At 45.5% G+C, this 17531-nt stretch overlaps 1 protein-coding gene and 1 long non-coding RNA gene across 2 annotated transcripts in view; both read right to left on the reverse strand.

The window, feature by feature from the left end:
* Positions 1-17531, reverse strand: part of LOC310705487 — a 118998-nt gene that overhangs the window by 75444 nt on the left and 26023 nt on the right. The gene's annotated exons all lie outside the window — the stretch shown is intronic.
* LOC310705201 (uncharacterized protein) lies at positions 10257-17136 on the reverse strand. The gene is made up of 6 exons (XM_083499761.1): positions 17026-17136; positions 15300-15792; positions 15021-15102; positions 14654-14736; positions 13595-13721; positions 10257-11294 (listed from the first exon to the last, which is right to left on the reverse strand). The coding sequence occupies exons 2-6, from the start codon at positions 15699-15701 to the stop codon at positions 10537-10539; spliced, it is 1452 nt and encodes a 483-aa protein (XP_083355887.1). The 5' UTR covers positions 15702-15792; positions 17026-17136; the 3' UTR covers positions 10257-10536.

A 17531-nucleotide genomic window follows, 5' to 3' on the forward strand; every position in this document is an offset into this window, starting at 1 on the left:
CAGAAAAATCATCATCATCTAAATCGTTTCCTGTGGGAAATGTGTGTTCTACAACCCGCTCTTGCTCTGGAGCACTCTCTAGAAACTTTGTGAGAATCACCTGACCAGATTCAGACAAAATTACTCTGTAGAGACCCTTTTCATATCCCACAAAAATGCCTCTGGCATTCTTTACTCCACCTGGAGCTTCTGTTCTCACATGAGACCCGAAAACCTTAAAATAGGCAACAGAAGGTTTTCTATTGAACAGCTTCTCAAAAGGAGAACATCCCAACTCTGTTGAGACTTTTCTCAACCACACATGAAGATAGGATGCTAGAGACTCCGCCCAATATTCATGTGGCAAATGTGAACTCAGCAATTGCGCATGCATCCCCTCTTGCAATTCTTTGTTCACTCTAACACAGACCCCCCCTGTTCCACGCTTCGGTCGAAACAGCAACTTTGTGGTCTATCCCTTCTCCATCCAGGAACTTCTGAAACTTCTGTAACAGAAAAATTTGCTTCTCATCTGTGAAAAGACAATCAATGTTAGCATCATGCATACTTTTAACCTTGTCACAAAACTCCTGAAACTTTTCTAAAGTTTCTTGCAGTTTCTCCATCAAATAAACCCAAGAATAATTAGTGAAACAATCCACACACAAAAGGTAATATTTTGCGTCGCCCCTAGATGGTTCTAGAGGACCAATCACATCAGCATACACCCGCTGAAACGCTCTGTCGATCTTTGGTACCTTCCGGGCGCGCGTTTTGGTCACACCTGCAAGAGAGATTTTGTTAGAATCAGAAGAATTACATTTCATGTAATCACTTTGATCAAAAGTCAACAAATACAGTCCATCTTTCTCTTTGGCAGTAAGAAACAGTTCTCCATCTTTGTAAATCTTGCAGCTTTTAGCATCATAGGACAGTTTCAGTCCTTTCTTTGCAATCTGCGACACACTCAGTAGATTAAATCTCAGTTCTGGAACCAGGTAAACATCGCTTATAGTCAAGTTCAGACTCTCAAGATACACAGTCCCAATTCCAGTCGCTTCCAACTCTTGACCGTTGGCCTGTTTCACAGTGAAGCTTTGCTTTCTCAACGTCGAAAACAGTTGTCTGTGCGGGCATAAATGTTTTGTACATCCAGTGTCGATTATAAAGGCGTTCCTGACATCTGGCGTGGTTCCTTTCGCCATCATAGCCTTTGCAGGTTTCACCTGGCACTTGGTACGGCTTTTGCCTGACGCCTCAGGCTTCGTAAAGCTGCTCTTTGCTCCTTTTGACTGGCGCGGCTTCCTACAGTTTCGCTGTAGATGCCCAGTCTGTCCACAATTGTAGCATCGGACAGCACTCAATGCTACTCCATGGTCTCCAGTAGCTCCAGCAGCGGGAAGATTCGAACTCTGTTCTTCCCTCCCCCTGTCCTTCACTTCCAGTGCAGCAAGTCTGTCGTGTTCGTTCAGGACCACAGCACACACTCTTTCCGCGGTTAGCTGCGCGGCCGGTAGGGAACCAAGCTGACTGGCAACAACCTTATAGGTGCGATTAAGGCTGTTTATCATCATGAAGCAAAACACTTCCTCCTGTAGACGGAAATTGCGTTCCACCATCTGTTGACGCAGAAACTTCATTTCTGTCAGGTGCGCTTGAACATCTCCATCAGGCGCTAGTCTCTGATTGGTTAACTTCTCAAAATACAGCAACGCTGAAGAACCAGCATCTCTCTGATGCGTTGTACGCAGCGTGTCCCAAACCTCTTTCGCATTTTGTAAATGCTGAATATGCACCAACTGCGAATCTGAGACACACAGAATTATAGCAGTCCTGGCCCTCACGTTCCGTGACTCCCAACCTCTGGTTGGTGCTGCAGGGATGGGGTTTTCAATTACATCAAAAAGCCTCTGATTCTGCAGCAGGGCCTTCATCTTTACAGACCAAGATGAATAATTGTCATTGGTTAAGGGAGGTGGGCAAGGCAGACCTCCTTTCTTGGCATCCATCTTGAAGCCAAGCCTCTGGCTCACACTCTCAAACAAACTGTAAAATCCAACAGTTGTTTTTTTCTGTCTCAGGCAGGCAAACCTGGCAGCTAAACTCTGGCTGCTATGGAAAGTCCCTTTCCAAGAGCACGTAAACCTTGTAGCCAAAACACTCCGTGTTTTTGTTTCGCTTTCCCAGGCTCAGCCTCACAGTCCAGCCCCATTGCCAGTAACTTTCCACGCAAGAGTGCATTCAGGACTTCTTATCTTAACCACAAGAATTTGTGGAATGCAGGCTTCAGCTTTGAGCTGCAGGCCTTTCCTTCCGGAGCTTTTGTTTTTTCAAAACGCAGCTCCCGTGAACCAGGGAATTTATCAACCTGCGTTCACACTTTTAGCCCGAAAATGCAGCATACCTTGATCTCCGTTGCTTGGAAACACTCCTTCCTCTGGGTCTGTTCAGCCTCTGGCTTCTCTTAGACGCTTTTCTTCTGCCTTGGAGCAGAGGAGGACAATCCACCAGCCTCTCATGCAGATGTCCGATGAATCGCAACCATCCGAAGGCTGCCATATGTTAGTATCTTGGCTCACAGGCAGAGGTACCTGGCCTCCCCCGAGGCAATTGAGCGAGATACTGTGTTTACCATTCGTCTGCGACCCCCGGCAGGCTAGGTAAACAAACCCGGCGATTCTTCTCATTAGTCGTGAGAAAGAACACACCCTCTGCTTTCCTCTTCTTGTCTCCCTCCCTGCATTCTCCCAGGGAGGGGAAATGAGACAGACAGGAGTCCCTTTTACATGTTTTATTCCTGTCACTCAGCAGTACATAGAAATGTGACCGTTCCCTTCAGACTCCATCAGAAGAGACTCTACTCCACCCCTGTACTTCCAGCACAGGTCATATGACACTCTGTGAGCTAAAATCCGGTGCTCAGTACAGAGAATAGGCTCCACCTTTTCCCCAACAGTACATCTGCAAAACATAACATCCTGTTTTGCATTCCAGCCATCTGGAGCTGGCTTTTGCCTTGCTGCTTTTTCCCAACAGATTTCACATTCCAACACAGTTTGCAGCACATCTGCAAAGAGAAGGACATGGGGACAGGTGAGTCCGTCCCTGAACACCTGGCAAGGCTATTCCAAGAGTTTTCTCCTGGATTCCAAGTCCTACTACAGGGGAGGAGGGACATCCCAGGCCTTGGGGGCAAATCCTGGCCTCCTCCTACCAGAATGTGGCTCCCCACTCTAACGAAACGCTATTACCAACCTTACGCTATTAGCTATTTCGAAAACGCTATTTCGAAAGGAGAACACTCACCTGATCAATATAATAAATAAATAATAATAATAATAATAATAATAATACAGTGGTGCCTCGCAAGACGAAAAGAATCCGTTCTGCGATTCTCGTCGTCTAGCGGTTTTTTCGTCTTGCGAAGCAAGCCCATTGACAGCCTAGTGGATTAGTGCTACAGCGGTCTAGCGGCTTTCCGTGATCAGCTGTTAAGCGGGTTTTTCAGCGGAACAGCTGATAGGCGGCTTAGGAAAAGGGGGGGAGCGGAAAAAACCCGCGGGGACGCGCAAGATTTTTTCGTCTTGCGAAGCAACCCCATAGGGAAATTCGTTTTGCGAAGCGCCTCCAAAACGGAAAACCCTTTCGTCTAGCGGGTTTTCCGTCTTGCGAGGCGTTCGTCTTGCGGGGCACCACTGTAATAATAATAATATTTATACCCCGCCCATCTGGCTGGGTTCCCTAGCCACTCTGGGTGGCTTCCAACAAAATATTAAAATACAGTAGTACATCAAATATTAAAAGCTTCCCTAAACATAACAACAACCATCCATTTTCAGTCCTTTGAATTAGCAATTGAGCATTTCTGGAAAGGGAAATAGCATACTTTTGTATATTAGTATAAAAAGAAGAAGAAGAAGATTTGATATCCCGCCTTTCACTCCCCTTCAGGAGTCTCAAAACGGCTAACATTCTCCTTTCCCTTCCTCCCCCACAACAAACACTCTGTGAGGTGAGTGGGGCTGAGAGACTTCACAGAAGTGTGACTGGCCCAAGGTCACCCAGCAGCTGCATGTGGAGGAGCGGAGACACGAACCCGGTTTCCCAGATTACGTGACTACCGCTCTTAACCGCTACACCACACTGGCTCTCATGTGTCAGGGGCTCAGGGACAGAGGCACAGGGGAGAGAGGAAATGGAGGAAATGGAGAGCGAAGGGGAAGAATCTGAGGGCAGCGTAGGGGAGTATGACAGTGACCCGAGAGATTCCATGAGCTTCTCCAGCGAATCAGAAGATTCCCAGAAGGAGGCACCGATGGTCAGGGCAAAGGGGGTCCCAGGGGGGACACACCAGAAACAAGGGGCCAGCGGGGACTCCCAAAGCAGCAGTGGGAGATCAGGACCAGCTTCCCCACCAGAGTGTAGTGGGGGGGAAGAGTCCCATTGTGTCAGGGCCAGCGTCTCCTCCAGCAGGGGGAGAGGATGAGTCAGGACTGACCACGCCTCTATCGGAGAGTGGGGGAACGGAGGGGAGGTCAGGTCCAGCTAGCCTCCCCGAGGGGGGAAGCAGTGACGGGAGCAGTGTAACGGTCAGGAGGAAGGTTGCCGGCTGGGCGTGCGCGCCAAGTTCGAATGTACAGGCGCGTGGGACAGCAGAAAACCCGGATTGGGAACCAGGTCCTAAAGCCTGCCGGAGGCAGGGGGAAGACTCAGGGGACTCAGCGTCAGAAGAGTCTAGGAAGGGCGAGACCCCAGCTGACAGGCGGAACCAGAGGAGGAAAGAGCAAAGGAAGAGGTGGAGCAAGGCTAGAGTCTTAAATTGGTGTCTGGGGGGAGGAGACTCAGACGGAGCTTCGGCGGTCTAGAGTTTAAGACGTAGAGCTGCACGCTACGACTGTGAAAGCGAATCTGAACTTCAATAAAGACTTTTGTATATAACAACGAACTGGCGTTGGTCCTTTGTGAGCTGGGACCTCGGGCAGCTCTGACAGCATGTTTAAGAAAGTATTACTCATTTATGATGAGAATAGGATTTATTTCTTTTGAACCTCGCTTGGTTCCTCCTTGGCAGCAAGTGATTGTTTCAGCAGGGCTAGAACTCAGGACCCGCTGCCTTGAGGGACATCTAAGAGCAGTTTGGCAGGGGAAAGGTCTCCCTTGGGAGGTGGTGGACTCTCCTTCCTTGGAGGTCATGGCAGCCAAACTGGGAGCAGTGGGGGATTCTGGGAAAACCCAGTGCAGAAGATCCTGGGTGAGGAGGACACTCTATGCTCAGAGGTGCAGAGCCAGCAGTTGAGGCACTTCTGCTGCCAGGAGGCCAAAGGACCCCGAGAAGTTGGCAGCCGACTCTACCACTTTTGCCACCAGTGGCTGAAGCCAGAAAGGCACACAAAAGCTGAGATGCTGGACCTGGTGATCTTGGAGCAGTTCCTGGCTGTCCTTCCCCCGGAGATGGAGAGCTGGGTGAGGGAATGTGGAGCGGAGACCAGTTCCCAGGCGGTGGCCCTGGCCGAAGGTTTCCTCCTGAGTCAGGCAGAGGAGAAAGCAGGTGAGAGAGACTTTCCTCTGGATACTCCCAAGGTGGTCCCAAACAGGACAGAGAACATCCCATAATGGACTCAGGGACTCAGACCTGCCCTCCTTGCCTCCCACTCTGCACTCTTGGAGGTGGAGAAGCCCTCCCTTCGTGAGGAACTGACTTTTGTCTTTCAGCTGCTGGAGGAAGATCAGCTGTACCTGACGGAGGTGATGCAGAACTGCCAGGCAGCTCAGCTCAGGGGGCTCTGAACCCAGAAGTGCTCCAAGCAGGAGACGGCCAAAGTCATGCTGCTGAGTGATGGGTGGTGTGGGAGACCCCCATGGGGAAGTGGGGGAGGGAGGGGCTTTGAGGAAGGGGTTCTCCGTCTGCCAGAGAGAAGGACCATACTGGCCTAGGTTCACGTATCCTATTTGAAAGGGGAATCATCTTAGGGACTTCCTGTGAAAATCTGGGTCAGGAATGCTGTTCCTGGAATGTACAAACACACAAGACGTAACCGGCTGTGGATTCACATAAACAATACTCTTCTATACATTCCTATCACAATATCAAAGGTTTATCTTGCACATAAACAACATATAAAGTGGCATAATATAGACGGATGTCCCCAATAAATCAGTTCATTCATAAAGACCAAATGTCTGCTAGTCTCTGTTCCACATACGTTCATAAAGTCCAAATTGGAGCCTATTACAGTTCCACAGTCTTGACAAGGATTTCCGGAATAATGCCTTGTTTCGCTCTCATGGGCTCCATCCATTGTACATATTCTAAGTAATATAAATGAATACAATGTTGTAATTCAACATATTTTAACAAATTAACACACCTGTGAATGGATAAAGTTTGTTTTACATTTGTTGTTTTAAAGGGGTCACTTAAAGAAGAAAACCTTACAGCTGCAGATTTCTGTCACCTGTAACTGTAGCTAAAATCAATGCTGCGCCTGTCTATATACATTGGAAGACTTGTTGTTCTCTGAAGAAACCACTGTGTTAAAAGTTCTATTATCTTGATACTTCATATATGGTATGTACTTTTAAAGCACAATTGTTTATGTAATTTTAATTTGTTAAATGATCTAGTGGTCGATCCACAACTCTGGTCACTGCTCCCTGAGAAAAGCTCAAGAACTCTGGGCAAAGACAATGGGTAGATCACTGGCAGGATTTTTATTACTGGGAGTAGATCTCAGTCTCTTGGAAGTTCTGGCATTGTGGCCATTTCAAGGTACTAGCACAACTTTAATTGCCACTCATCTTTTGTTGATATTAACTCATTTTCCAGTATTTTGCTATTAACATCCTAGCCGCTGTTGTTGTGTAAAGAAACACTCTTTTATTTTCATTTTCACTCTTTTATTTTCTAACCATTTCGAGAGTTCTCTAATCATTTTTCCTCTCACATTTTCATTTGCCTCTTCGGGAACTCCTTTAAATTTTAAATTAAGCTGTTTCTGCTGCAATTCTACCATGGCTAGACTATCTGACAGTTGGTCTTGTCTATTGTTCCATTCTCTTATTTCCTCCTTTATTTTTTCTGTCTCTTTCTTTTGTTCCCTAAGTTCCTTTTGAGTTTTCCTATTTGTTTCTTCCATTGATTTTGACCTCATTGTCAAATCTTGAATTTTACTTGAGAGCTCTCCTACAGCCCCTTCTATTTTCTTATCTATCCTCTCCTGTACCTCTCCTAACTTATTTTCCATGTGTTCTTCCCTTTGTTTAAATTCTTCTTTTATCTTTAACCACAAGATATCTAAATCTTTGATTTCCTCCTGCCTGGATACTTTCCTTTCCCCAGGGGTCCCTGCTACCTTTTTCCCATTTCCCCCCAACATTTTAAGTTATTTTCTCAAAATTCTCGATTTTGTTCCCTACTCTCTCCCTTAAAGGGCGCGCAGTCTTTTCCTCCTACTCCTTTTAGGTCCTGTACCTTTCAATGTAGTTCCCCAGTGTTTCAACCTTCCAATGCAGTCCCCCAGTATTTCAACCTGAGAAAGGGTCTTTGTCCCCAAGAATTGGGTCCAGCCTTATCAATTCTAACTAGTAAACATCATATATCTATAAACTGTATCTAAATTTCTTCTATGGGTCCACAAAGTGGTTGCTGTCACTGGAATTTCCAAATATACATAAATGAAAGGAGAAAGAAGGAAAGAGAAACAGAGGACGGGGGGGGGGTAATGTTCTTAACTAGAGGACATGGTTATCAAATGCTCCTGTGGAAGAAGAATAAGTGTTAAGTAGTTCTGTACGATCCAAAACAGTTCTAAGCAGTTCTGGTGTTTTCTGCTACTTGCTAGCTCAATTCCACTAAATGCTTCCACAATGATTATGCCCCCAAGAGGTAAAGTCGTAATTTAGTTTATAAGAAAAATCAAATTATTTAAACGTCATCCCAATTAAAGTTCCTTAGTTAAGTTCAAAGGCCTTGTATGGCTCCAAAGTCCATGCCCCTTTGCCAACTTCAAAAAAAAACAACCAACAACAACAACAAAACCAACCACAACAGCAACAAAAAAACACTTAGAAGAGGGAAATTATTAAGTTGTGGTAAGAAAGGTGAATTCAAAGTGTTAAAGCTTAAAGCAAAGTAGTATTCCTGCGCCATTTTCCCATCAACCGGGATGAAGTCCCTATTTTCAATCTTAAAGCATCCAAGAACCGCTTGGTCCAAACTTCCAGGTATTAAAGGATAAATCTTCCTCTTCACCAAGGGTTCTATTCTTATCTTTCTGGAGATCCGTCACGCTTCTTAGGGGAAGGTGCAGGCATTGCAACACAGGGTCGGTGTTCTCCCGCTTGCGTTCGCAGTTTCGCCGTCCTCAAGCTCTTCCAAGAAAGAAACCCGAGAAAACCACGAAACCGCACCTCCGCTACCGGGTTGCCTATCCCTCAAGGGTTCCCCCCCTTGAGATTTCTGGGGGTGCGCTGTGCCTGGCGGCTCCCCCAAGCCCCTGTGCTGCAGGAAAACCCCTGACGAGGTTTTCCGTGCTTCCTCACTTTCCGCGGGTCAAACCGGAAGCCCAGACCTTAAACTTTACTATGAATCAGCAGCATTCTGCTGGTTGAAAGATTGGCTGCTTCTTGAGAACACAGACATTTTGGACTTAGAAGGTTTCAACAATGTTTTTGGGTGGCATGCATATTTGTGGTACGACAAGGTTAAAGCACATAAAGCATTTAAAAACCATATTGTCAGGAAAGCATTGTTTAATGTCTGGATAAGATATAAAGACCTATTGGAAATTAAAACCCCAAGGTGGTTGTCACCAATGGAAGCAAAGGCTCAGAAAAAGCTCAATATGGAGGCCAATTGGCCGAAATATTGGGAAATTTTGGAACAAGATGGAGATAAATTGAAATTGCAGAGTTTTGAGAAATTAAAAGATAAAGTGCGAGACTGGCTACATTATTATCAAATAAGAGAGGCCTACAATTTGGATAAAAAAATTGGCTTCCAGGTGGAAAAACCAAAATTGGAAACAGAACTGTTAGATCCCAAAACTAAGATACTTTCAAGAATGTATAACTTGCTGTTAAAATGGAATACGCAGGATGAAACGGTTAAATCTGCTGTGATTAAATGGGCACAAGACGTTGGACATAACATTATGTTTGCTGACTGGGAACAGTTGTGGACCACCAGTATGAAATTTACGGCATGTAATGCCTTAAGAGAGAATATTATGAAAATGATATATAGGTGGTACATGACACCAGTCAAGCTTGCAAAAATATATCATTTGCCCGATAACAAATGTTGGAAATGTAAAGAAAATGAAGGTACATTCTTTCACCTTTGGTGGACGTGCCCAAAGATTAAGGCTTTCTGGGAGATGATATACCGGTATAATGAAATGAAAAAGGTATTTAAATATACCTTCCTGAAGAAACCAGAGGCCTTTCTCCTGGGCATAGTCGGCCAATTGGTGCCAAAGAAGGACAGAACTTTATGTACGCAACAACAGCAGCAAGAATACTTATTGCAAAGTACTGGAAGACACAAGATCTACCCACCCTGGAAGAATGGCAGATGAAGGTGATGACTACATGGAATTGGCGGAAATGACTGGCAGAATCCGAGACCTGGGAGAAGAGTTGGTGGAAGAAGATTGGAAGAAATTTAAAGACTATCTGCAGAAACACTGTAAAATTAATGAATGTTAAAATGATGTTGGATTGAAAATAAGTGGTATTAGCAACAAAGTTAATAAGAATATGCAAAAATGAATTGATAATGGATGAAAACATAGTTATAAAATGTTAAGATATAGAGTTAAGGTAAATGAAAGAGGGTAAGGATTTGCTGACCTGATTATGTAAATGGGAATACAAAAAGGGGAGGTGTGAGGAGGTCAAAGAAACAAGCAAAGGAGTTTAAAGTTATGAAAAACGGATTTGTTTTTAACTTTTTCTTATTTTTTCTTTGTCTTTTGTATGTTGTATTTTTTATTTTTATTTTTTTCTTTTCATGTATTTTTTGTTTTTTTATGTATTTTCCTTTTCCATGTGTTTTTGTATTCATGCTTTAAAACTTTAATAAATTTTTCTTTAAAAAAGAAAAGAGAATGTTTCTCCCAAACTGCAAGTATGCCACAAGTAATGTAGTACAAAATGCAACGTGTTATTTTTTATGTGATATCCTATGTCCAGCTATGTGCACTGCTACACTTGCAAATAGCCTTAAGAGGCCTGACATGCAAGTCTCTTAAGATTTACACGAAGGCATATAAATGTACCAAGCAAACACATATATTTTATGGGGGGCAAAGACCCCTAGGAATTTAAGAGTGGCTGTATTCCCTACACCCACAAGTCTCAGAATGCTTAGAACATAAAAACACAACATAAAAACCCAAAACATCACATGTTAAAATAGCATTAGATGTCAATAAGAAAAAGGCCTGGTTAAAAAGGTGCGGATTTGCCTGGCTCCTAAAGCTGTATAATGGTTTTTCCGACCTTTGTATGGATTCTTTGGTGGGAAGTGAGTTTAGAGCTAACAGTGAAGCTCTTTCAACATTCCACACACCGATAAGGTTTCTCCCCTGTATGAATTATTTGATGGGAAGTGAGAGAGGAGCTCCGACTGAAGCGCTTTCCACATTCCACACACTGATAGGGTTTCTCCCCTGTATGAATTCTTTGATGGGAAGTGAGATGGGAGCTCTGACTGAAGCTCTTTCCACATTCCATACACTGATAGGGTTTCTCCCCTGTATGAATCCTTTGATGGGAAGTGAGATGGGGACTATGACTGAAGCTTTTTCCACATTCCACACACTGATACGGTTTCTCCCCTGTATGAATTCTCTGATGCGTAGTGAGATTGGAGCTGTTCCTGAAGCTCTTTCCACATTCCACACACTGATAGGGTTTCTCCCCTGTATGAATCCTTTGATGGGAAGTGAGAGAGTAGCTATCAGTGAAGCTCTTTCCACATTCCACACACTGATACGGTTTCTCCCCTGTATGAATTCTCTGATGCTGAGTGAGATTGGAGCTCTGCCTGAAGCTCTTTCCACATTCCACACAGTGATAGGGTTTCTCCCCTGTATGAATTCTTCGATGGGAAGTGAGAGAGGAGCTATGAGTGAAGCTCTTACCACATCCCATGCACTGATAGAGTTTCTTTTCAATGAGATTTTGTTGATGGGAAGTGGAATTGGAGCTCTGACTGCAGCTTTCTCCATACTCCAAATTTTTTTGTGGCTTCTCCTCTCTGGGGATTTTTTCGTGGTCACCTTTGTTCTCGATTTCCAATTCATCACAATCTGCATTGGGGACAAAAAGGGATTTGAGCCTCAGGAACAAATGGAGAAGAACTGAAGGGAGTTGCGTGTGTGTTCATTACCTGTGTTGTTTGTTTAATATGAGATTCGGATGAGTTGTTGAATGTTGCTTTGTTTATATAAAGCAGTGGTCAAAATTGTGAAAGACTTTTGGAAAAAAGTGTATTTCAGAGTTTTTATGGCTTATAACACCACTTCATTTGGAATAATGTCATAAAATTATATATCAATGGAAAGATAATTCGATCAAGAATGCAATCAAGAATGCAATCCAAGAAAGTTTGTTCAATTACCCGTATTCTATCAAACGTTATAACCAAATAACCAGAAAAAGGAAGCACAACTTGCTTTGGTTGACTTTTGTCAGTGTGTTATGTGATTGCTATCAAGTTGGTTGGTTTTTTGTGTTCTTTCATTTAGTGAGGGTGTAAGACATAATAAAATTATAGAAATGGCACAAGGAGTTGAGTGGTCCCCAGAAAGTGATGTAAGATTGTACTATTAAGTGAGCAAGGCTACAGTTATGAAGAAATTAGAAGAGAGATTGGGGAAAACTTAACCAAAGTTGGCCTTTCTATATTTTTGAAGAGGTATAAGGAGACTCAGTCACTACAAAAGTGACGATGGACGAGTGGAGAGACTGTGCCTACATGACAGAAGAAAATCATCTGGGTGTATACAAGATGACATGGCGCAATGTAATGGGAAGTTGAGTGCAAGGACTGGTCTAAATTAGAATTCTAAGGAAAAGCCATTGTTATCTCTCAAGCAAAGGTTGAAAAGATGAAACCCATGTTAACTGGACAGTGGAACAATGGGGCGGTGTTATTTGGAGCGATGAGACCCAAATCTCCTTGCTTGGTAGTGATGGCATGAAATACCCGAGGAGAAGAATCAGATAACATTTACATCCTATTTGCATTACACTGACCGTGAAACACCCAGACAGTGTGATGATCTGGGGTTGTATCGCAGCAAAAGGTGTGGGCAGAATTTGCGTCATTAATGGGAATATAAAAGCGGAAAAATGCATAAACGAAATATGTGAGCCCAAACTGAAGTTTTCCGCAGGTGATCTTTTCCCAGATACCGAAGCATTTTTATATTTTCAACAGGATTCAGCTCCATGTCATGTTGGTGCTGTGTGCAAAAGGTGCTTTCAAAATAATGATATTTCACTGCCGGAATGGCCTGGGAATAGCCCACACTTTAACCCAATCAGAAATCTATGGAGCCGACTAAAGAAACTTGTTAATAAGAGGCAACCCAGTAATAAATCTCAATTAACAGAGGCAATAATTCAGTCTTGGTTTCCCATTATTACAGCTGCAGAACTAAAAACTTGGTTCACTTCATGGGGAAGGCTTTGTAAGGCCGTAATTAAAGCTAAAGGTTACCAATGGTTACCAAAGGTTTCACGTTATTTCTTTATGACTGCTGTTCTAATAAATACTCCTTCATAAAATTCATCGCATTACATTCTTCATTAAATTATCTTTCCATTGCTATATAATTTTATGGTATTAGTCCACACAAAAGTGGTGTTATGAGCCATCAAACCTCAGAAATATACTTTTCACAAAAGGTTTCCACAATTTCGGCCACTAGGAGAAGTTGTTCATTTTAAGTTAATGTTCTTTTATATGGAATCAGATTATTATTATTTATGTTTCATGTTTATATGTGTGTTGGAAGCTGTCCAGAGTGGCTGGGGCAACCCAGCCAGATGGGCAGGGTATAAATATAAATTATTATTATTACTACAGTGGTACCTTGATTTAAGAATAGTCCTGTTCCGGAAAGTTTGTAAACCGAGGTACCACTGTATCATCATCATCATCATCATCATCATCATCACCACCACTGCTACTTCTACCTGAAATTCAATAAGTCTAGCTCTTCTTCTCTGGGATGAATTTTGTTTGGCCCAGTCATGGCATCCCCTCCATCTCCAATGTCAGTCGTCTCTTTGGTCAACCCAAGACTGACAGGAGCAAAAACAAAAGCAGAAAACCTGAAGCTACTCATCTTTCCTAACAATTCTGAAGCTGACATTTAAGATGGCCTGGGGAGTTGAGACCAGCCCAATCGTGGTAGAAAAAGCAATAATTTGAGGAAGATTGCTAAAAAAAACCACTGTAAGTTACTCTTTATTGTGGGGGTGTTAGGTTCCCAGGTGTTATAGGGGTCATTATTGAGATCTGTGAAAATATATGAGGTTGGTCCATAGAGGTATTTTTTGAATTTCCTGGCAGATATGACGATCCCACAGGGAGCCTTACCGAGAGAGGCCACAATCCCACAATTCTCCTCCATGACGTCCTTATGCAGAGCTCTCTGGTCAGGATCCAGCAATGCCCACTCCTCGTCCGTGAAACGAACAGCAACATCTTCAAAGCACGCTGGACCCTAAAAGAAAAAGAGAAATGCCCTCCTCTGAGACAGAAATATGATCTGCTACACAATGCTCTGTTGTTTCCTTCCTGTAAACTGCGGTGTTGTTTCAATAGGATTGCTTTGCTGCACATTTTATTTATGGATGCTTATTTTATTCTGCATTTTAATTATGGGTATTCATCTTTGTGCAAATAGGTGGTACTCCACCTTGTGTTTTCCAAGTCATTCTGCCTAGGCTAGCATTCCCGTTTCCCCAATGGAAGGATCCACATTCTCTTCTCCTCGTGAGCTCTTCTGGGGAGTTCCCTCCCAATGCCCTAGAGCCAAATTCAAGTGATTCATGGAGGCATGGAGAGGGGGAGGAATGGGAGGCAGGCCCCATTTTGCATCCGATGGGGCTGGTTAGGTGAATCCAGGCCACTATTTGTTCTCATTTGTCCACTGCTTAGAAAACAATTTTAGCATTCAGTGATCAATCTAGAAATAAAATAAGCCTATTTTGAATGGCCATCTGTCTTGGATGATCTAGCAGAGATTCCTGCATTGCAGGCTCTGAGAGACAAGCAGGGAGGGTGGCTTCTGGCAAAAGGAGAGGGAGCCACCAGTGGCTCCTCCTCCTCCTGACTCAAAACAGCCTCTCGACCTCCCTCCTCCCACTTGCCTCCTTCCTCTTCTGCCTCTGATTCTGCACTGCATTCTGCCACAGAGTCTCCCAGCTCACTAAGCTCTGTTTCCCCTTCAGCTTCTGACACCTCCTCTTCCCAGGCTTCTCCCTCTTCTCCCTCTGACCGCTCATCCTCCCTCCACCTCCACTCCTTCGGCTCTGAGCATTCTTCCTTTCCTGGTTCCCAGGCTGCTTCCTCCCACCGTTCCTCTGTGCCCAACCAGTCCATGACACTGCTCCATCCCTCGGTCTCTGTCGCCACAAGGCAGCTTCCCCTGACCTGATCTGGTTCCACAGCCGCTGCTTCCCTTCTGCCCCCACGAAAAGACGGATCAGGAGGTCTTGCCGGCATCCTTCTGCCATCTGCAAGAGACAAAAGGTAAACAGGACACCAGGAGTGCCTGCTTCTCTCACAGGTGAAACAGGGCATCTCTTACTATAGATGGGCTTTGGAGAAATCCTTACCTACTGAGAGTATTTGGACGTTTGTGCCCATTTCATATGTTAGTTGTGCAGAAATACATCTCACCTCCTCTGGACCCTTGTTCCCAACTATCTCCCCCCAAAACAAGATGAAAACAACTCACAGATGAGTTGGAAAACCAACAGAATGAGACCAAATGGGGAAAAACCACCTTCCTCCTTACCCAGTGGCCTCTCTCTGGTGTCCAACAGAGGCCTCTCTGCCTCACAGGAATCCAGGTCCATTTCTGCAAAGAGATCCGTTCCCTGAAAAAAAACACAATGATTCAAACCAGAGAATGGGGAGAAATATTAGAAAGAGAATGACAAAGACTTGAAGGGTGTGAGATCTCATTCCATAGATGCTTTCCCAGAAATAGGATGGGCCATCAGCAGACCATTATGGGATGTTCTCTGTCCTGTTTGGAGCCCCTTGGGAGTACCCAGAGGAAAGTCTCTCTCACCTGCTTTCTCTCCTCTGCCTGACTCAGGAGGAAACCTTCGGCCAGGGCCACCGCCTGGGAACTGGTCTCTGCTCCACACTCCCTCACCCAGCTCTCCATCTCTGGTGGAAGGACAGCCAGGAACTGCTCCAAGATCACCAGGTCCAGCATCTCAGCTTTCGTGTGCCTTTCTGGCTTCAGCCACTGACGATAAAGGTGGTAGAGTCGGCTGCAAACCTCTCGGGGTCCTTTGGCCTCCTGGAAGCAGAACTGCCTCAACTGCTGGCTCTGCACCTCTGAGCGGAGGGTGTCCACCTTACCATGGATCTTCTGCACAGAGTTTTCCCAGAATCCCCCACTGCTCCCAGTTTGGCTGGCATGGCCTCTTCCTGCTTCAGGGCCAGCCGAGTCTTGCTCATCCATCTGTGCTCTCAGGAAGCCTCTGAGAGATCGGAAGGAACCCTTTGGTCTTCTGTCAAGTTCTGCCTGTCTAAATGAGAAGCTCTAGCAAATCCTACAAAGCAAATACATTGCTCTGTTACAGAATTTGTAGGACGGGGGGGGGGGGGGGAATGGTTCCCTGAGCAAGCATGACTGCACAACATCCCAGACCATGAGCTATCTTTTTGAAAGAGAAGAAACAAGTCTCTAGCCTTCCAGCAATGCAAAATGTGGAGGCAACTGAAGGGATTTCTGAGAGATTAATCAACCTGGTTTCTCCATCCTTCCAGTCAATTGATGACGTCGGAACCTACTGACAAACGAGTCATTTCTATCTTGTGAAAAATGGATGCTTGGTTCTAGTGGGGGTCCTCAGGAGTTGCCCCCCACACCTACACCCACTGCGCTGCTTCTGTCTCCTTTTCTTGCACTTGGACTCTCTGCCACTCAGAATAGACTTCTGGGACGGGGTCCCTTTTTCTTTGCTCTGAGGGCCAGGTATGTATCTGGCCAACCCCCTGAGGGCCAAGTGGGCAGGGCCAAAGACATCTCCCTTGAAATTTAGGCGGGTAATTAATTATTATTGTTACTACTACTACTACTACTATTATTATTATTATTATTATTATTATTATTATTCTGTCAGATAGCTTAACACACACACAGCCATTGATGCCAAGGTCCCTGCAGGTTCGGTGAGTAGCAGCGCCCATTTCCGGCTGCTTTGCCAGCAACATCGCTTTGGCACAGAGAGGATGTGGTCCTGGGATGCCCTGCTCTGGGTGCGAGGGGATTGCTGCAGTGGCCTCCGTGGGGAGCTGCCCTGGGAGACGACTGGGGAAACTGGTCTGCAATGCAGCAGCCAGACTATGGGATGGGATCCCTCTCTTTATTCCTGCCCTTTCTCTCCCACCTTAACTTCCTTCCTCCCTCCTCGTGGGTTTTTTTGGGGGGTGCTAGTCCACCTCCTCGTCCAGCTTTGGAAAACCATTTGCACATGTTTCCTCTGTTGTGCAATGAGGCTGAGCGATGTCACACAGAGTTAAAGTCCCAGGGACTCCTTTCTTTAAAGAAGGGAGATTTTTGCAGAGGGGGGGGAGGGCCAAATGAGTTTGGGATCCTCTGATCTCCAAGAAGGAGAGCGTGGCAGACCTGGCCCCTCCCTGGCAGGACCCTCTCCTCCCCGACTTGGGGTCCCCCCCCCCACATGAGCAGATCCGGCCCCCCAGGCCTCCTCCCCTGCTGCAGCCCTGCCCCCCCCCCGTCTCCCCACTGCACCCTCTGGGGGGAGAGAGAGGAGACTCACCAGATCCCAGGAGGGGACAGCGAGGCAGCCCTTGCAGGAGAGACCCCAAAGCAAGGGAAGGACTGGGGAGGGAGGGGCCTTGGCTCTGGAGGACCTGGCCCCCTCTTGCTTCCTGGCCTCTCTAGGAAGGCAGCTCACTTCCCTTTAACCCTTGCCAAGCCGAGTCCCTCCAGCTCCGCCCTCTCCCGCTTGGCAGAACCTCAGATTTCTATTATTTTTTATGGATTTAGGGGGCAGCTGCCCCCCTGGCTACGCCAATGCCCAGATATCCTTTTGGGGGTGAAACCAGAGGAAGAGCTTGCAGGGAAAAGGGCTTTGCAGGGGGCAAGGAAGCTCCTCCCGGAATTCCGGAGTGGAGAGATAGGAGGGGATCCCAGGGTCATCTAGTCCAACCCCCAGCAATGCAGGAATCTCAGCTAAAGCATCCATGGCAGATGGCCGTCCGATCTCTGCTTAGAAACCTCCCAGGAAGGAGAGTCCACCACCTCCCAAGGGAGACCTTTCCC

This window comes from Podarcis liolepis (genome assembly GCF_965112155.1).
Source record: "Podarcis liolepis genome assembly, chromosome: 4".
NCBI lineage: Eukaryota > Metazoa > Chordata > Lepidosauria > Squamata > Lacertidae > Podarcis > Podarcis liolepis.

Excerpts from the sequence above, each read along its gene's own strand:
- LOC310705201 (XM_083499761.1), bottom strand. The coding sequence starts at position 15,701 with ATGGATGAGCAAGACTCGGCTGGCCCTGAAGCAGGAAGAGGCCATGCC. Across the intron at positions 14,737-15,020 it reads CACCAGAGAGAGGCCACTGG|ATGGCAGAAGGATGCCGGCA; the intron begins GTAAGGAGGAAG and ends TGTCTCTTGCAG. Across the intron at positions 11,295-13,594 it reads TGGGATTGTGGCCTCTCTCG|ATTGTGATGAATTGGAAATC; the intron begins GTAAGGCTCCCT and ends TCCCCAATGCAG.